This window comes from Eleginops maclovinus, chromosome 1 (genome assembly GCF_036324505.1).
Source record: "Eleginops maclovinus isolate JMC-PN-2008 ecotype Puerto Natales chromosome 1, JC_Emac_rtc_rv5, whole genome shotgun sequence".
In the NCBI taxonomy this organism is placed as follows: domain Eukaryota; kingdom Metazoa; phylum Chordata; class Actinopteri; order Perciformes; family Eleginopidae; genus Eleginops; species Eleginops maclovinus.
The window spans coordinates 5,810,167-5,824,890 of NC_086349.1; the positions used below are offsets into that span (position 1 = coordinate 5,810,167).

Here is a 14,724-nt window from a genome sequence, read left to right on the forward strand (position 1 = left end):
AGTTTCTATTCAGGCTCTGTACAACTAAAAACAAAACATTAATACCATTATTATTATAATACAGGTTTTGAGGCAACCTCTTATGGAGACGGTTTATTGCTATGATTAGGCAGTGATCCCTTTTGTTGGCCCAGTCAATTACAGTACATGGGCTGTTTTTCATCAGGAGCTTTTTGCTTTAATATCCTGCTGCATGTTCCTTCCTGAAAAACAAACAAAGAGGATTGGGCAAGGCTGAGACCGAACATGAGTACAGGTAAACAGAAAACCATTTGGCAGGAATTCCATTTGAGATGATACAGACAACCGTGGGCGGGAAGGAATAATAAGATCTGTAAATAAGACTTATTTGTTCTTGCTTAATGGTTTTTACAGATCTTTAAGCTTTGATGACAGACAAGCTAATATGCTTTTTCTGGAACCTCAAAGAAAGAGAAGGTGGATTTATGTCCTTGTTATATGCCAGGAAAAGTTGCTTTAAAGTTACCATGTGTGGAATGTGCTTGTGCGAAAAACCTGCAGGGGGCCTTCTGGAATATGTTTTCTGGTTTAGAAAGTTCATTGTTCCTATATTTCTACAAAGGAGATGGTGGAAATGTTCCTTTGTTTGTCCATATCCTTTATGGGAGTGGGCAATCAGACACACATCCGGCTATGTAGAACAGATAACATACTGTGCCGTACATCTGGAGCTACCTAACACCTTAGAAACCCTTTGTCTGATTTATCTTTGGGTTTTTGTCAAGGTTTATCAAAGCTTTAAAAGACCACACAATTGCGGCCTTACTGATCTTTATTACCCCCTGGATGCAGCTTTAAATCTTTTGTTACAGTTGGAGGATTTGATATTATTCAATGAAAGGAAACCAGTAGATGTCTGTGCTATAAGATGTTTTCATTATTTGTGAGCGCAGCTGGGTTTATTGTACAAAATAGGTGTTTCTTCTAAAAGTCAAAATACTATTTAAGTGGAAGATATTCAAGACTACAGTATCCTGATGGTTATGCAAAAAATGACTTCAGTTGAATGAGACCTGTTGCTTCTCCAGGTGTGACCTACCCGTCGACACTGACTCAACTGATGAAATCATTAGTGTTAACTGACTGTAACAGATGCCGAGACATTCCCGTTAAGGTGATGATACCTCGCTGTTTTCAGGGTGGGGAATGTGACGCGAAGCCAATAACCTGTTTTAATGAGTGGATGGCAAAATGTGAAATATTTGTTCGTGCAGCTTCATTTTCTTAAACGTTAATGATTTGTTGGATACCCTGCATAACACTTGCTGTATAGTTTCCGAATCTAAATCCAGACAATTAGAAGAACCCAATATTTTAATATAAAGTTTCACAAGGTGTTGTCGATCTTTGTCGATAACCAACATATTAAAAGTATAATCGCTCATAACCTTTCGTTTTTTAAATTCTATATAGATATTGAGATATGATCAATTTGTGATTTTTTTTTTTAACCAACCTAATCGTGTATTGAAAATCTGATGTTGTAACGACCCTACAGAGTTTATACCCAGGTAATCCATCTGCTGTCATTTAATCTTTTTTTATCAAACAGAATAAGTGACTAGAATGTACCATTATTTGATCTATTTACCACCAGTAAATGTATGTGGCTCATAGAATATAGGCTTAAGTGTCTTAGATCTCAATTGTACAAAAAACTATTACTACACATAGGGAATTGAAATAAACAAAGAGAAAATGATATATTGGACCCAAAAAGAGAGCAATAATTAGTATTATTCATGTCTAACAAGAAATGTGTTGACCATTTTTTTCAATTTCTTTCAAGCTAAGGAAGGTTGTAGAGGACAAAGACATGCTGTGAGCAGTCTGCGGTTTAGGACAGTGGAAAAGAGGGAGGTGACTCAGGGTGAGGGGGCGTGTTTTGAGGGGCGGACCTGAGGGCCCACAAGGTCTATATAGTTAAGCAGAGTTTCCTCTCCTACTGCCTTGTGTCTGTGAGCTCACATTTCTGCCTCCTCAGCCTGTGCCGCTCTCTCGTACTCACAGTCTCTCACACTGAGTCTCACACTCCTCCAGCAACCATGCAATCCTCCAGACAGACTACATACTCTGTGCGCTCCTCAACCAGCGGCAAGCCTCCTGCCATGTCAATGAACCGTACCTCTGCTCCTGTTTACAGGGCCTCCTCTATCCATGGTGGGGCCGGAGGGGGCCGCATCAGCATCTCCTCCAGCAGCAGCTCTCGGTTGGGATCAGGGATGGGAGCCGGGATGGGAGTGGGTTCAGGAGCTGGGGGCTTCTCCAGCAGCATGCAGGTGAGCGGGAACAGCGGCCACGTCATGGGCAATGAGAAGTTTGCCATGCAGAACCTGAACGACCGTCTGGCCAACTACCTGGAGACAGTGAGGAGCCTGGAGCAGGCCAACCACCAGCTAGAGATTAAGATCAAGGAGGCACTGGAGAAGAGCGGACCCGACTTCAGAGACTACAGCAAGTACCAGGCTATCCTTGATGACCTCAGGAAGAAGGTAAGGAGGGCATGTGTTCATTTATTAAGCGGTGAACTAAAGTATAAGAGAGGGAGTTGAATGGAAAGAGGAAATGAATTTAAGTTGATGACATGATGTGATGTATGATTGAAAAAAGGATGTGTAGGGTACAATACATCTTGAAGGTATTTGCACTTCATATGTGTTTTAAGCAATCAATGTGGCGCCCTCTGACCTTAAATAGAAACCCATTATGGTTACTGCTGGATTAGTGCCCACTGCTGCTCTGGGGGCGCAGGGCTGGACCGGAAACAGTATGGTGGAGGAATGTTGGAGCATTAGGGGTCAGACAGGAAAGCAGAGAAAAACAAGAGAGTCCAGGGACTTTACATACCATAAAGGGCCAACATACAGGCCCATACGTCATGACTCTAACTACCTTTTTCCTCTTGGTGTAACAAAAACGGTGTGTCATTTATTAGACGATGGGACTGTAGAAGTAGTACAGTCATTACTACTGTGTATACACAGAAAAAAAGCTGATAAGGATAAGGAAAGTCACTTGGGAATAGGATCTTTCAAGGTGGAGTTCTTTACGTTCTGCATTTTATATGTAATTAATCTGATAAGGAAAATCATTCCACACTTACCTGAAATGCCCAATCCAAACACATCCGGCTAAAGAACTCAAAGTAAAGATTGTATTATTCATTCAAAGTTTTTCCCCCACTGATTTCCAAATTTCATTCAAGGTTAGAGTTTCCCTTTTTCAAATGGAATATTCCATGTTGGCCCAATGGAGCAACTGTATAACCATCAAAATACTTTGTGTCTAACTGTAGCAGTTTAACATTAGAAAATATTATTTGTGTATGTCCTCTGTTTGGGAAAGTATACATGCCCACACAGAGGAGAGGACTGTTTTTTACATGTTTTCCTTGTGGGCTGAACAGAGAACACTATAGACATCAGCAAAATTTGGTGACACAAACAAATGGAAGTTAAAAAAAAGAAGGAGTTTGGCAATCACTTCCCAACGTTTTTTCATTCTCAACTGTTTACTCTACTAACAGCTGAGGGCCTTGGTTCCTACAAACAGCCCGGGGGCAATTAAAGGCACATTTCTTTTGATGTGATGCAAAAATCACATCAAAAGAGCCCTCAGCCCCCATCTGAGAAAACGCAGACTCTCACATCAATGTTAAAACAGCCCAGTCTGGTAAAGTGTGCACAGTCAATTATCCATGCAAACACACACACGCACGCACACACACACAACCACCACCACCACCATCTACCTCATGCAAATCACCTGTCTCAGCCCTTCTGACTGGATGGATCCTGTTCCTGCTCGGAGAGGACGGTTGCTGCCTGGCAGCCATTGATTGGCTAGTAGACTTTGCTACCCTTCCCTGCCCTTATCTACCAGAGTGTGACCCATAAAGCAAATACTGCAACCATCTGGTTTATCTGAATCGGCCCTCTGGCACTGATCCTATTTACACATAGACATTGACACTTTTTCCCTGACATAAAAATCATTTTAGAATTCAGACCTGTTTTTTTTTGTCAAGTGTCACTTTTACATGTTAAAGTAGTGAAATCTCATAAGAGGAGTAGTTGGACCTTTTCGTCTGCCCTCTAGTGTCTTTGTTGGCCTATCTTTAGATCGCAATCTAAATCCCCTCTTCCTTTTGCCTCAGGTGTTTGATGCCACCACTGACAATGCCCGTCTGGTTCTCAACATTGACAACGCTCGCCTGGCGGCCGATGACTTCAGAGTGAAGTAAGTCCCACTGAGAGAGGACACCCTTACCCAGACAGCTGTGGGCACACCCTGCTTTACAGCTGAATGAGTTGTGGGCTAAATACGTGATCTGTTTTGTAGTCACACATCTTCTCCTTTGCATCATAGCCGGGGGAGATGTTTCAGTTGTGTCATAAGCAAACACAGCTGGAGAATATATTATAGAATATTGCAAGCTGAACAGATATTGACCAAGTAAATGGAAAGGAAAGATACCTTGAATAAAATAGTCAGTGACAGAGTGGTAGGCCCATTCAGCAACCTAATTCATTGAGTAATTCAGTTTGTAACTACTTCGAAGTTAACATTACCCTGCCCTGTGTAGGTACGAGTCTGAGCTGGCCATCCGCCAGTCTGTGGAGGCCGACATCATTGGTCTGAGAAAGCTCATTGACGACACAAACATGAGTCGCATGAACCTTGAGAGCGAGATTGAATCCCTGAAGGAGGAGCTCATCCACCTCAAGAAGAACCATGAAAATGTGAGTATGGTAGCCCTAAACCTAACCTTAACCAACGAATAGTCAAAGGTTGTATCCATGCTGCTTTGGTGTTGACATTTAAGTGCTGCTTTCAACAAGGTGTAATGAACGGCCAACAAAGAAGGGACCTCTGGACCGTCACAGCAAACATCCACAACCTTTAAAAGACCTGAATCAATATTTACTTATCTTTCCATAATCCCCTTCAACATCATCACCACCTGTTAGGCACTGTATGCATGTGACAGACCAAGCAACTACTGCAACCAGCATATCCAGGGAGGCTGCAGGGCATTCTTTAATACAAGCTTCCAAAAATTCAGTGGGAAGCCTCATCGTTAAAAACGGTTCCCATCCATATTTTGCAATGTAAAAAAAAACAACCAAAGAATTCAAATGACTATCCTTTAAATGGATAAGCCACAAAGCAACCATTTGTTTACTGAAGAAATTAAGTCTTTATGGCCTCAAAGAGACATTCAGATGCACCCCCTGTATTTTTACCTGACCATAATGTAATTACTGTTGGAAGAGGCTCAGAGTCAACGCTAGGTCACAGCTAAACGAAAAAAGTCTGTAGTAGTAGAATCCATAGGATCTAAGCTGTACTCTACCCACTTGAACTGTTTTAAAGTGCACAAGATTTGTGATTGTGTCTATTAACTCCTCTGTCCTTTTGCATCTTTTCAGGAAGTTATGGAGCTCCGTAACCAGATTGCTCAATCAGGAGTCCACGTGGACGTTGACGCTCCCAAAGGACAGGATCTGGCTCAGCTCATGGCAGAAATAAGAGCCAAGTACGAGAACATGGCAAAGAAAAACCAGGAAGAACTCAAAACATGGCACGAATCTCAGGTAAACCATTAACAAGGAACTAAAAAGAGTTTATACCTCTGCCAGGGGCCAAGGTGCATTCAAAGGCCCTTGAGATGGTCCCATTACCCGAGTTGGGAGTGTATCCAATTACAATGTCACAAAAGTGAAACACAATGCAAATATCCGCCCTTTGATTTGGATCAGCTCTAAAGTTCAATGGCCCATGATACACCCTTCCACGATATAAAATGAAAATTGGGCATGAATTGACATATATCATATCAACATTTATTCCAGATAACAGAAGTGCAGAGCCAGGTCGTCCAGAACACAGAAGCCCTGAAGGGAGCCCAGACAGAGGTGAATGACCTGCGTCGACAGTTGCAAACTCTGGAGATCGAGCTGGAGTCCCAGAGGAGCCTGGTGAGAAGCACACAGTCAGCACACACTTCATTGACCCCAACACATGGTGCAATGGCTAACTCAGCACTCTCACTTCAAGTCTCTCTTGTTGACACAAGCTTTACACTCCGGTGACCCCTCGCTATGAAGCTGTCGTTAGGGAGTTGGCTTGACTGTAAGATATTTAACCCGTTCTTTGCTTTCCCATCACAGAAAGGGTCTCTGGAGGGCACGCTGAGGGACACAGAGATGCGTTACAACATGGAGATTGAGGCTCTCAACACCATCATCCTGAGTCTGGAAGCCGAGCTCACACAGCTGCGTAACAACATCCAGCAGCAGACGCAGGACTACGAGGCCCTGCTCAACATGAAGATGAAGCTGGAGGCTGAGATCGCTACATACAGACGCCTGCTGGACGGGGAAGACTTCATGTGCGTAGTTTAATGATTCTATGTAGACAAAACCAAGAGAAACCTGTTTAACACGTTTATATGTAAGCAACCTGGAGAGGCAATGTTCATACTTAAAATGTATCAATTTAAAATTCTATTGATGATTAATTTGTTCGTAATATGTCCGTTTAGGCTCCAGGATGCTTTGGAAGACCAGAAAACAGTGAAGACCAAAGTCATGACCGTCACACAGACCCTGGTGGATGGGAAGGTGGTTTCCTCCAGCACAGACACCAAGACCCTTTGAATACCAGAAGCAACCACATGACACTCCCAACAATCACTAACCCTGCATCAAAACACTAACCTATGATTGGCTAAATTTGATCTGCTTTCATCTAACAGCACTAACCGTTAAGGTCAGTTAGACGCTGCCATTTTTGTTGACTTTCTGGTTACAGAGCTGTTGCACAGGCTGATGAAATAAAAACTGGATTGGAGGGAAACCACATCATCTATTATTTATTTCATCATGATTTATTTATGCGTTGTTTATTGGCCTGCAAAGTTTAAAAAGTTCACAATTGGAGAAATTACAACTTTTTTTCAAAAACAAACCAATTAAAGACATTGAATATTTCCGATTAATTAAAAAGTCCAAATAAATGTAAAACATTTTTTATATGTCGTCATCTTTGGTTTTCTTCCTGTCCAGTTTTGTCTGTCTGTTATGCTGCGATGCTCAATAAAGTCCTTTGGAGAAAAGTTAATGGTGTGATCATGTTGTTTTGTGAAGAAAAAAAATAATATGTCAGGATTGTCAGACAATAATATATAAAGAAAGACAAATTCCTCGTTTACTCCCAATATCAAAATGAATTTTTAACCTCTTTGCTCTTGGTTGGTGTATAAACCATAAACACATAGCACCACCTACACGTATGACCTAATCTGCGCCCACAGTTAATGTATGTTCACCATAAGAGCATTAATTCTTTATTAGTTTGTAACGTTAGCTGGCAGTCTTCGTCCTCTCCAATTTATAGATGAACTGCTAGCTTTAAAATCACTGAACAGAGCCAAAAACCTTATAGGGTACCTTACCATTTAGTTGTACAAAAACATTGATCCCTAATTCAGTTCAAACAAGTCGGTAGACTGGGTGTGTAGACCAAACAATCATGTTCAAGGGCAAATTCCTTGTAGACATAATATAGCCTGAACAAGGTAACTATGCGATCATTGAGATAAAGGATAAAATAAATATGGTTGTGATAGTTGTAAAACACAGTTGTACGATTATAAAGTGCCGCTCAATGTTTAGCGCAAGATAGGCTTTATTTATTACCTCTGATACTTAAACTCAATCCCGTTTCACTGTGTCTTTTTTGGCCTGCACACTAAGGCTGGTGTCTTAGTACATGTCTCTGTCATGTCAACAAATTCCATGAACTGAATAGTTCCTCACATGTCTACCATTGTCCAAGCTTGTTGACTGCAAGACATACATCCTAAATAAAACAAATCCTGCAAACTGTAGTTTTGGGTAAACTTTACTTAATCATGAGTAATATTGACATTTTGAGTAAATGCGTACAACATTTACAAAATTGGAATTAATCTGCAATCAAAAGCAGTCCCCAGCAAATGCACTCGTAAATTGCATACTGACAGCACAGATACAATGGCCTCTAATGTGTTTTAAATAGTATCCAGACAACAAGTGAGACTCCAAACTGGCTTTGAAGACACAACATTACACAACATACAAATAACCCTAACTACCCTGGTTCAATTCAGACCTTGGACACAGTTTCCTCTGTCAAGTAAGGGCACAAACGTTATAACTTTATAAGTGATACAGACAATTTCCCTGCTGGATTAACTCTAGAGAGATAATGAACATGGCCAGCTTTATGTTTTAAGCTGTTGTTGATATCACAGTTACCATAGATACGTTGACTAGACACAATCATGTCAGCGTGATGTGTTCACATTGGGTGTTTTTGGTCAAAGTCTAGGAAAAAAGACTAAAGGTAAAATGTAATATAGATAGGAGAGGAGTGGCAGGAAGAAATATTGCCTTGCAGACAGATATATAAGACCTGGTGGCTCGCCTCCGTCCTTCACTCTCAGCTGCCGGACCCCTCTGTGCCAGGACGCACCACAGCTTCTTTTTCTAACTGATAAACTCACTTCGTCTAGCAATGGAGCCCCTTTTTAGACGCCAGAGTTCTCAAGTTCTTGGAGGTCAATTGACACAGTTTCCCAGACCTGTTCAGATGGACAGGTCTTATGCCCACAGTGTCAGTGGAGGAGCAGGCGGCCATGGGATCAAGATCTCCACAGCCTACGGCACACGGGTTGGCAGCGGCTTCGGGGGTGGGTATGACTACCATTCTGGGTCTTCTGGGTCGAGTTCTGGAACCCAGACTATCACGAATGAGAAGGCAACCATGCAGCACCTGAATGACCGCCTGGCTTCCTACCTGGAGACAGTGAGGAATCTGGAGAAGGCCAACAGCATCCTCGAGATCAAGATCAGAGAGACCATCGAGAAGAAAGGACCTATGGAGGGGAAGGACTTCAGCAAGTACAACGCCATCATCACTGAGCTGAGGGCTAAGGTAAGTCAATCACTCTATGTTAGTTATAATTGATGTGTCCTATTTAATGTACTTCATGGAATACAAAATGTGACTCTTCTTAATATCAAGCTAATGATAAATCTGGGTTATCTGAGGTGTTGAGTTGTTGAGGTGTTATGGTTTAAGGGGAAATTTGCAATTGTTACAGCAAAAAGAGCCAAAGACAGCTTGATATTACCCAAGATACAAAACATAAAAGAATTACACCACTTACAAAATACACATCCTGTACACAAAATACACATCCTGTACACAAAATACACATCCTTTTGACTAAGATTTCAATCCTCTGTCCAATACTCTTTCCTTCCAATACCCTTGCACAAGTTCACATAATGTTGGGGCAAAAGTCAAGCCTTTTATTATTATTATACCACCTCTTCAAAGAGTTAATGGATGTCTCAAAATGACTCACAGGCTCAGTCTTATCTCCACCTTTATGTGGAGCTATGAGAAATAACTTGGTTTGTTGTTTCATGACATATCAAGGCAGTTCTTTTATCTGCATAGTACATCAAACTGAGAATTATAGTTTGAACTCTAACAAACTGACTGTGGAAAAAAGGAAAACACAAAGGGTCAATGAGTATATGCGGTATGTTTGCATTTCACAACCTGAACAACTTCCTGTATTGCAGATATTTGACATGATCCGTGGAAACTCACATCTTAATATCCATCTTGACAACGCCAGACTTGCATCAGATGACTTCAGAGTCAAGTGAGTCTTCGGCTTTGTTGAGAAAATGAAACAGACATTCTATCAAGAGTCAACATATCTGATATAAAGTATTTTTGGTTAGGATGGAGTATGAAATGTCCCTGCGTCAGGCAGTCGAGGCCGATGTGGCCAGACTGAGGAAGCTTCTTGATGATACCAACGTAATGCGTCTCAACTTGGAGGGTGAAATCGAGTCTCTGAAGGAAGAGTTGATCAACCTGAGGAAGGCCCATGAGTTGGTGAGGGACACTGATGAAAAAATACATGGAAAAATACATATGCAAATATTTTTTAATTCGCCATTATGACAAACCGTTTTTCGCATCAGCCTCTCAGCAGGATAACCCCACTGACCTTGTTGAGGAAATCACTCCCTGACTTTTTCCCCCTCCACAGGATGTTACCGAGTTGCGTGCCCAGATCAGCCAGGTTGGGGTCCGTGTGGATGTTGACGCTCCTAAGGGACAGGACCTGGCTAAGATCATGGAGGAAATGAGAGCCAGCTATGAGAAGATAGCACGGAAGAACCAGGAGGAGCTCAAAACCTGGCATGAATCTCAGGTTCTTAGTAATTCACGATATTTGTCAAATATGTTTTGAGTTGTCAAGCGGTACTTTTGGTATGACATGCATTTTTATTGTGTTTCCAGATCACCGAGGTGCAGGTCCAAGTAACTGAGAGCTCAACTGCTCTCAAGGAAGCCACAACTGTGATTTCAGAAATAAGGAGAAGGTATCAGGGACTAGAGATTGAACTGCAGTCTCAACTTAGTCTGGTAGGATCATCTGAGCTTGTTTACATAATTAGTGCATAATTATCATAGAAACATCTGGTATCAATCTCTTTATCCAATTCTTAGCATAACGCTAGGAAATGTGTTCTCTATTGCATCAATCAAAAACATGATCAACCATTCATTCACAGAAAGCTTCCCTGGAGGCCACGCTGCAGGACATCGAAATGCGATACAACATGGAGATGGAGAAGTACAACGTGATCATTGTGAGGCTGCAGGAGGAGCTCACTCATATCCGCACCGACATCCAGCATAGCACAAGAGAGTATGAGCACCTTCTCAACATCAAGGTTAAACTGGAGGCCGAAATCGCTGAATACAGAAGGCTGCTGGACGGCGAGGCAGACCTCGAGTGAGTATGAAAAGAGGAAGCAGAAAGTTTGGGTTAAACTGTAAAAAGGCTTTCAGCAATGGTTTGAACAAGCAAACATGGCCAATATCAGAGGTTTGTTCATGTCGTGGATAGTTTTGCAAATTTGATTCAAATTAGCTTCATGCAAACATGAAGTGACTTTGATATGGAAAGTAAAAGCTGTCCATAGGTAGCATACAACACTCCCATCCTTCCTTTTACTGCCCAATGACAGCATGTAAAACCAGATAACTTCAAGAGAATAACATATCTGATCTGATATCTGAATTCCAATGTATACTCATCTTTATATATATATATATATATATATATATATATATATAGCCCTTCATACAATTGTGCAGCTCAATGTGTTCAAAGGAACAAATAAATGATTTATATTGAAACAAATCCATAACTAGAAGAATGCAGCACTAAAAATTACAAAATAAACAATGCAATGTTAAATAATAGCTACTAGGACCTGATTGGTAGTTAATAACAACTCCAGATTGGACTAATTTGTTCCCTTTTCTAGTCTGGTCGATGCAGTTGACCCGAGGATGGTCCAGACCAAAGTAGTGACGGTCACTCAGACTTTGGTGGATGGCAAAGTGGTGTCCGAAAGCAAGGATGTCCAATCCAGTGAAAAAGCTGTAAATTAAAAACTGGGGTCTGGGAAACCTTTTGTACCAATAAAAAATGATGAAAAAAAAGTGTACCATTATGCTTGTGAATGTTTTTCTAGCTTTGTGGAAAAGAACTAAACAATCATTACAATCACCGTTCAGTCAGACAGCTCAAGTGTTTCAGTAATATGTTTATTAGTATTAGCATTGTGGAAGCAGCGGTAGCAGCAGCAGCACTAGCCAGGCAGAGGTAGTCAGATCTGACAGCTTAAATAGAGCGCCAGATTTAGGAGACTATGTTTGGTTGGTTGCAAGAGTGGCAAGTGCCATTATGTGCAAATGTATCATTGGTGCTCGAGTTGACTGCCTTAACTAGCTCGCAGGCTTAGACATATGTATTTTATTTCACATAAATATTTTTGGGAAATATGCTAAATTTCTTCGTTTTTCAATAGAAAGGTGAGTTTGTTAAGCGAATATCATGTGTGTATAATGAATATGAAGCTAAAATGCCCCATTAGCTTAGATTAGCTTAAAATACAAACTGAAAACATGTGGCAACAGCTGGCCCAGCTCTGTTCAATACTTAAACTGCTGTTGTTGTTGTTGTTGTTGGTGGTGATGGTGGTGGTGTTGGTGTTGGTGTTGGTGTTGGTGTTGGTGTTGTTGGTGTTGTTGTTGTGACAGTGAATTCAGCAGTTGTTTTGTGGCAAAAGTTTGCCATTTTGGCAGTGACCATCTACATTTTTGGGGTCCTGGTATGGGACCAGATGGAAGATAGTGTAGACCCTAGCAAGGTTATTAGTTAACTAGCTAGGTCGAAAATTAGGTTAACTGTGATATTAATTTGGATGCTAGTTTGGGCTAAGGAAGACATTCTTTAAAAAAAAGAGCGGTACAGGGTTAGCGTCTTGTAAATTTGGAGACTTCCACGCCCTAAACTGAAGCATACACTGCTATATTATCACTATTGAACTCTGAATTGGACCATTATTTACACAATAATCATCATTTCTTTTTGTAACCTGTGAAACGTCTCTTGTTGTTGTTTATACACTTTGGGATATCAATTCAGACACAAACTTTTTAGAATCTGCTCATAAAACACAGAAATATAAAAGACTGTACAAAACAGTCAACTTCCCTGTTTTGCACATAGAGACTGTTAGCTGTCTGGCCTCCTGTCTGGCCTCCCCCACGACACACCCCACTCTGCTGTGTTTGCGGGAAATTCTTTCAGCCTCTGAGAAATTCCCATTCTGACCTGCATTTCTTTAGCCCTGTCTTGTAATAGGCAGAAAAACCCTGTTCCCATGCCATGTCAAAGCAATCCTGGGTTTCTGCTTTCTGTTTATTTAAATTCACATTAGTCTTTCTCCTGTGTGCTCTGTGATAGAAACTGACCTCTTTTTGGTCTGAGTTGAATCACTGCATGACATTATGTTAACAGACTGTTTATGTGTTGTTAATAGTAATGTGGGGGGACACAGATTTTGGTAATTAGCCGGAACTTTTTTGAACAGTTAAGGACAATTTTACTTAACCAACAACCAAACAACTTAACCTTTATCAATCAACTATCCATCATAACAATGGCATTTCTTTTTAAATATTCAGTTGCATATTTCCACAGACAGCAACAATAGTTATTCTGCCAGATTTAAATCAAGCCCGGTTTCCTAACTGTATCTGATAACAAGTAACAGTTTCCAAATTTGTGCCACTTTCCAGTGCAATTTCATATGCCCTATGGCTGTTATTGTGAAAAGTGTGGTTGACAGTGTGTCGGCTGTTAGCGGCTCCTCGTGCCAGTCTCACTAGCTGTTGTTTTGGTTGAAGTCCTAAAGCTGTCCTCCCTAACACTAAGTCTTTGTTGCAGCTGCATTCTGCCACCTCCTGAACCCAGATGCTTTATATTATGGCCTTACTGACAGAAGCTGGGCAGACAGAGCAGAGAAACAGGGAAATCCAAAAAAAGAGCCGGAAAACAAAAGGGATTGCAGAACTCACGGACATAGAAGATAAATGGGGGGGAACCCAAGTGCATGTCTCTGCTGCTTGCATAATGCCTGAGAGCTGACTATACAATACATTTATCTCTTCATAAAGAGAGGAGGTCCTCTGACGATTCACTCTGCTAAGCCCTAAATCCTCAAAGGCAAGGCAAGTATGTATATTTATATAGCACCTTTCAACACAACGCAATTCAAAGTGCTTTACAAAAATAAAAGACATTAAGAGCATTAAGAAATGGTGCAGCAGAAACACATTGTAAAATGGCATTTTAAAAAAGTCCTTTAAGAGCAAAGATAATGAAATAAACATATAGTTCTGACTCTGGGGACAGCTGACCCGTTCCAGAAGACCAGAGAGTTCTAGATGGTTCATAATGTAGCAGGAGATCAGAAATGTATTTTGGGACTAAACCATTCAACGCTTTATAAACCAGCAGCAGAACTTTGAAATCTATTCTTTGACAGACAGGAAGCCAGTGTAAAGACTTCAGAACTGGAGTGATGTGATCCACTCTCTTAGTGTAAAGACTTCAGAACTGGAGTGATCCACTCTCTTGGTGTTAGTGAGGACTCGAGCAGCAGCGTTCTGAATAAGCATCAGCTTTCTAATGGATTTCTGAGCGAGACCTGTAAAGACACCATTACAGTAGTCAAGTCTACTGAAGATAAAAGCATGAATACGTTTTTCCAGAAGAATAAGCAACCTAAGTAAAACTGGATTGTTCAACCCAGAAAATAAGACACCAGCACTTCCTCAATTGTGGACTCCAGCTGAGTGGTCATTAAGCATTGTTGAGCAAACTTATTAGCACATTTGCATGCCTAAGTTCACTAGTGTCAAACTCAACAAAACTATTGGCAGATTTATTTTGCAAACTGCAAATTACGTTTGAGTCTTAGTGCTGGTGTAATCAGGCCTTTAAAATGAATTTGAAACCAGAGCCAAGTCTGCTCTGATTGGTTAGCAGACCAGTTTTGTTGTGATTTGTCAACCACTTAGAGATGTCCAGCCAATTAGCCTATCATCTACAATGAGTTGGAGCACGATTGTTACATAGTGATGTCATCATGTTACGAAGGTAAACAAATAAAGGAGTCCAATGGAGCTGCTTCAGGCAGGGGGCAGTGTGTTAAATAGAAACTCCCTCTTGCATGAACTTCAAGATTTTAGCCTTTGCAGACCGTT

At 41.1% G+C, this 14,724-nt stretch overlaps 2 protein-coding genes across 3 annotated transcripts; both read left to right on the forward strand.

Moving 5' to 3' along the window:
• Positions 1-1,964: 1,964 nt before the first annotated feature.
• Positions 1,965-7,146, forward strand: krt18a.1 (keratin 18a, tandem duplicate 1). Of its 2 annotated transcripts, none has more exons than XM_063892813.1 (7): positions 1,965-2,513; positions 4,178-4,260; positions 4,607-4,763; positions 5,454-5,618; positions 5,877-6,002; positions 6,195-6,477; positions 6,569-7,146. In XM_063892813.1, exons 1-6 carry the CDS (start codon positions 2,067-2,069, stop codon positions 6,426-6,428), a joined length of 1,212 nt encoding a protein of 403 aa, XP_063748883.1. In that variant the 5' UTR covers positions 1,965-2,066; the 3' UTR covers positions 6,429-6,477; positions 6,569-7,146. The 2 variants fall into 2 exon arrangements, with proteins under 2 accessions (XP_063748883.1, XP_063748875.1); XM_063892805.1 differs by having other exon boundaries at positions 6,195-6,415.
• A 1,339-nt stretch (positions 7,147-8,485) lies between these two features.
• Positions 8,486-11,615, forward strand: LOC134870590 (keratin, type I cytoskeletal 18-like). The gene is made up of 7 exons (XM_063892827.1): positions 8,486-9,003; positions 9,663-9,745; positions 9,828-9,984; positions 10,142-10,306; positions 10,396-10,521; positions 10,671-10,894; positions 11,433-11,615. Exons 1-7 carry the CDS (start codon positions 8,584-8,586, stop codon positions 11,557-11,559), a joined length of 1,302 nt encoding a protein of 433 aa, XP_063748897.1. The 5' UTR covers positions 8,486-8,583; the 3' UTR covers positions 11,560-11,615.
• The last annotated feature ends 3,109 nt before the right edge of the window (positions 11,616-14,724 follow it).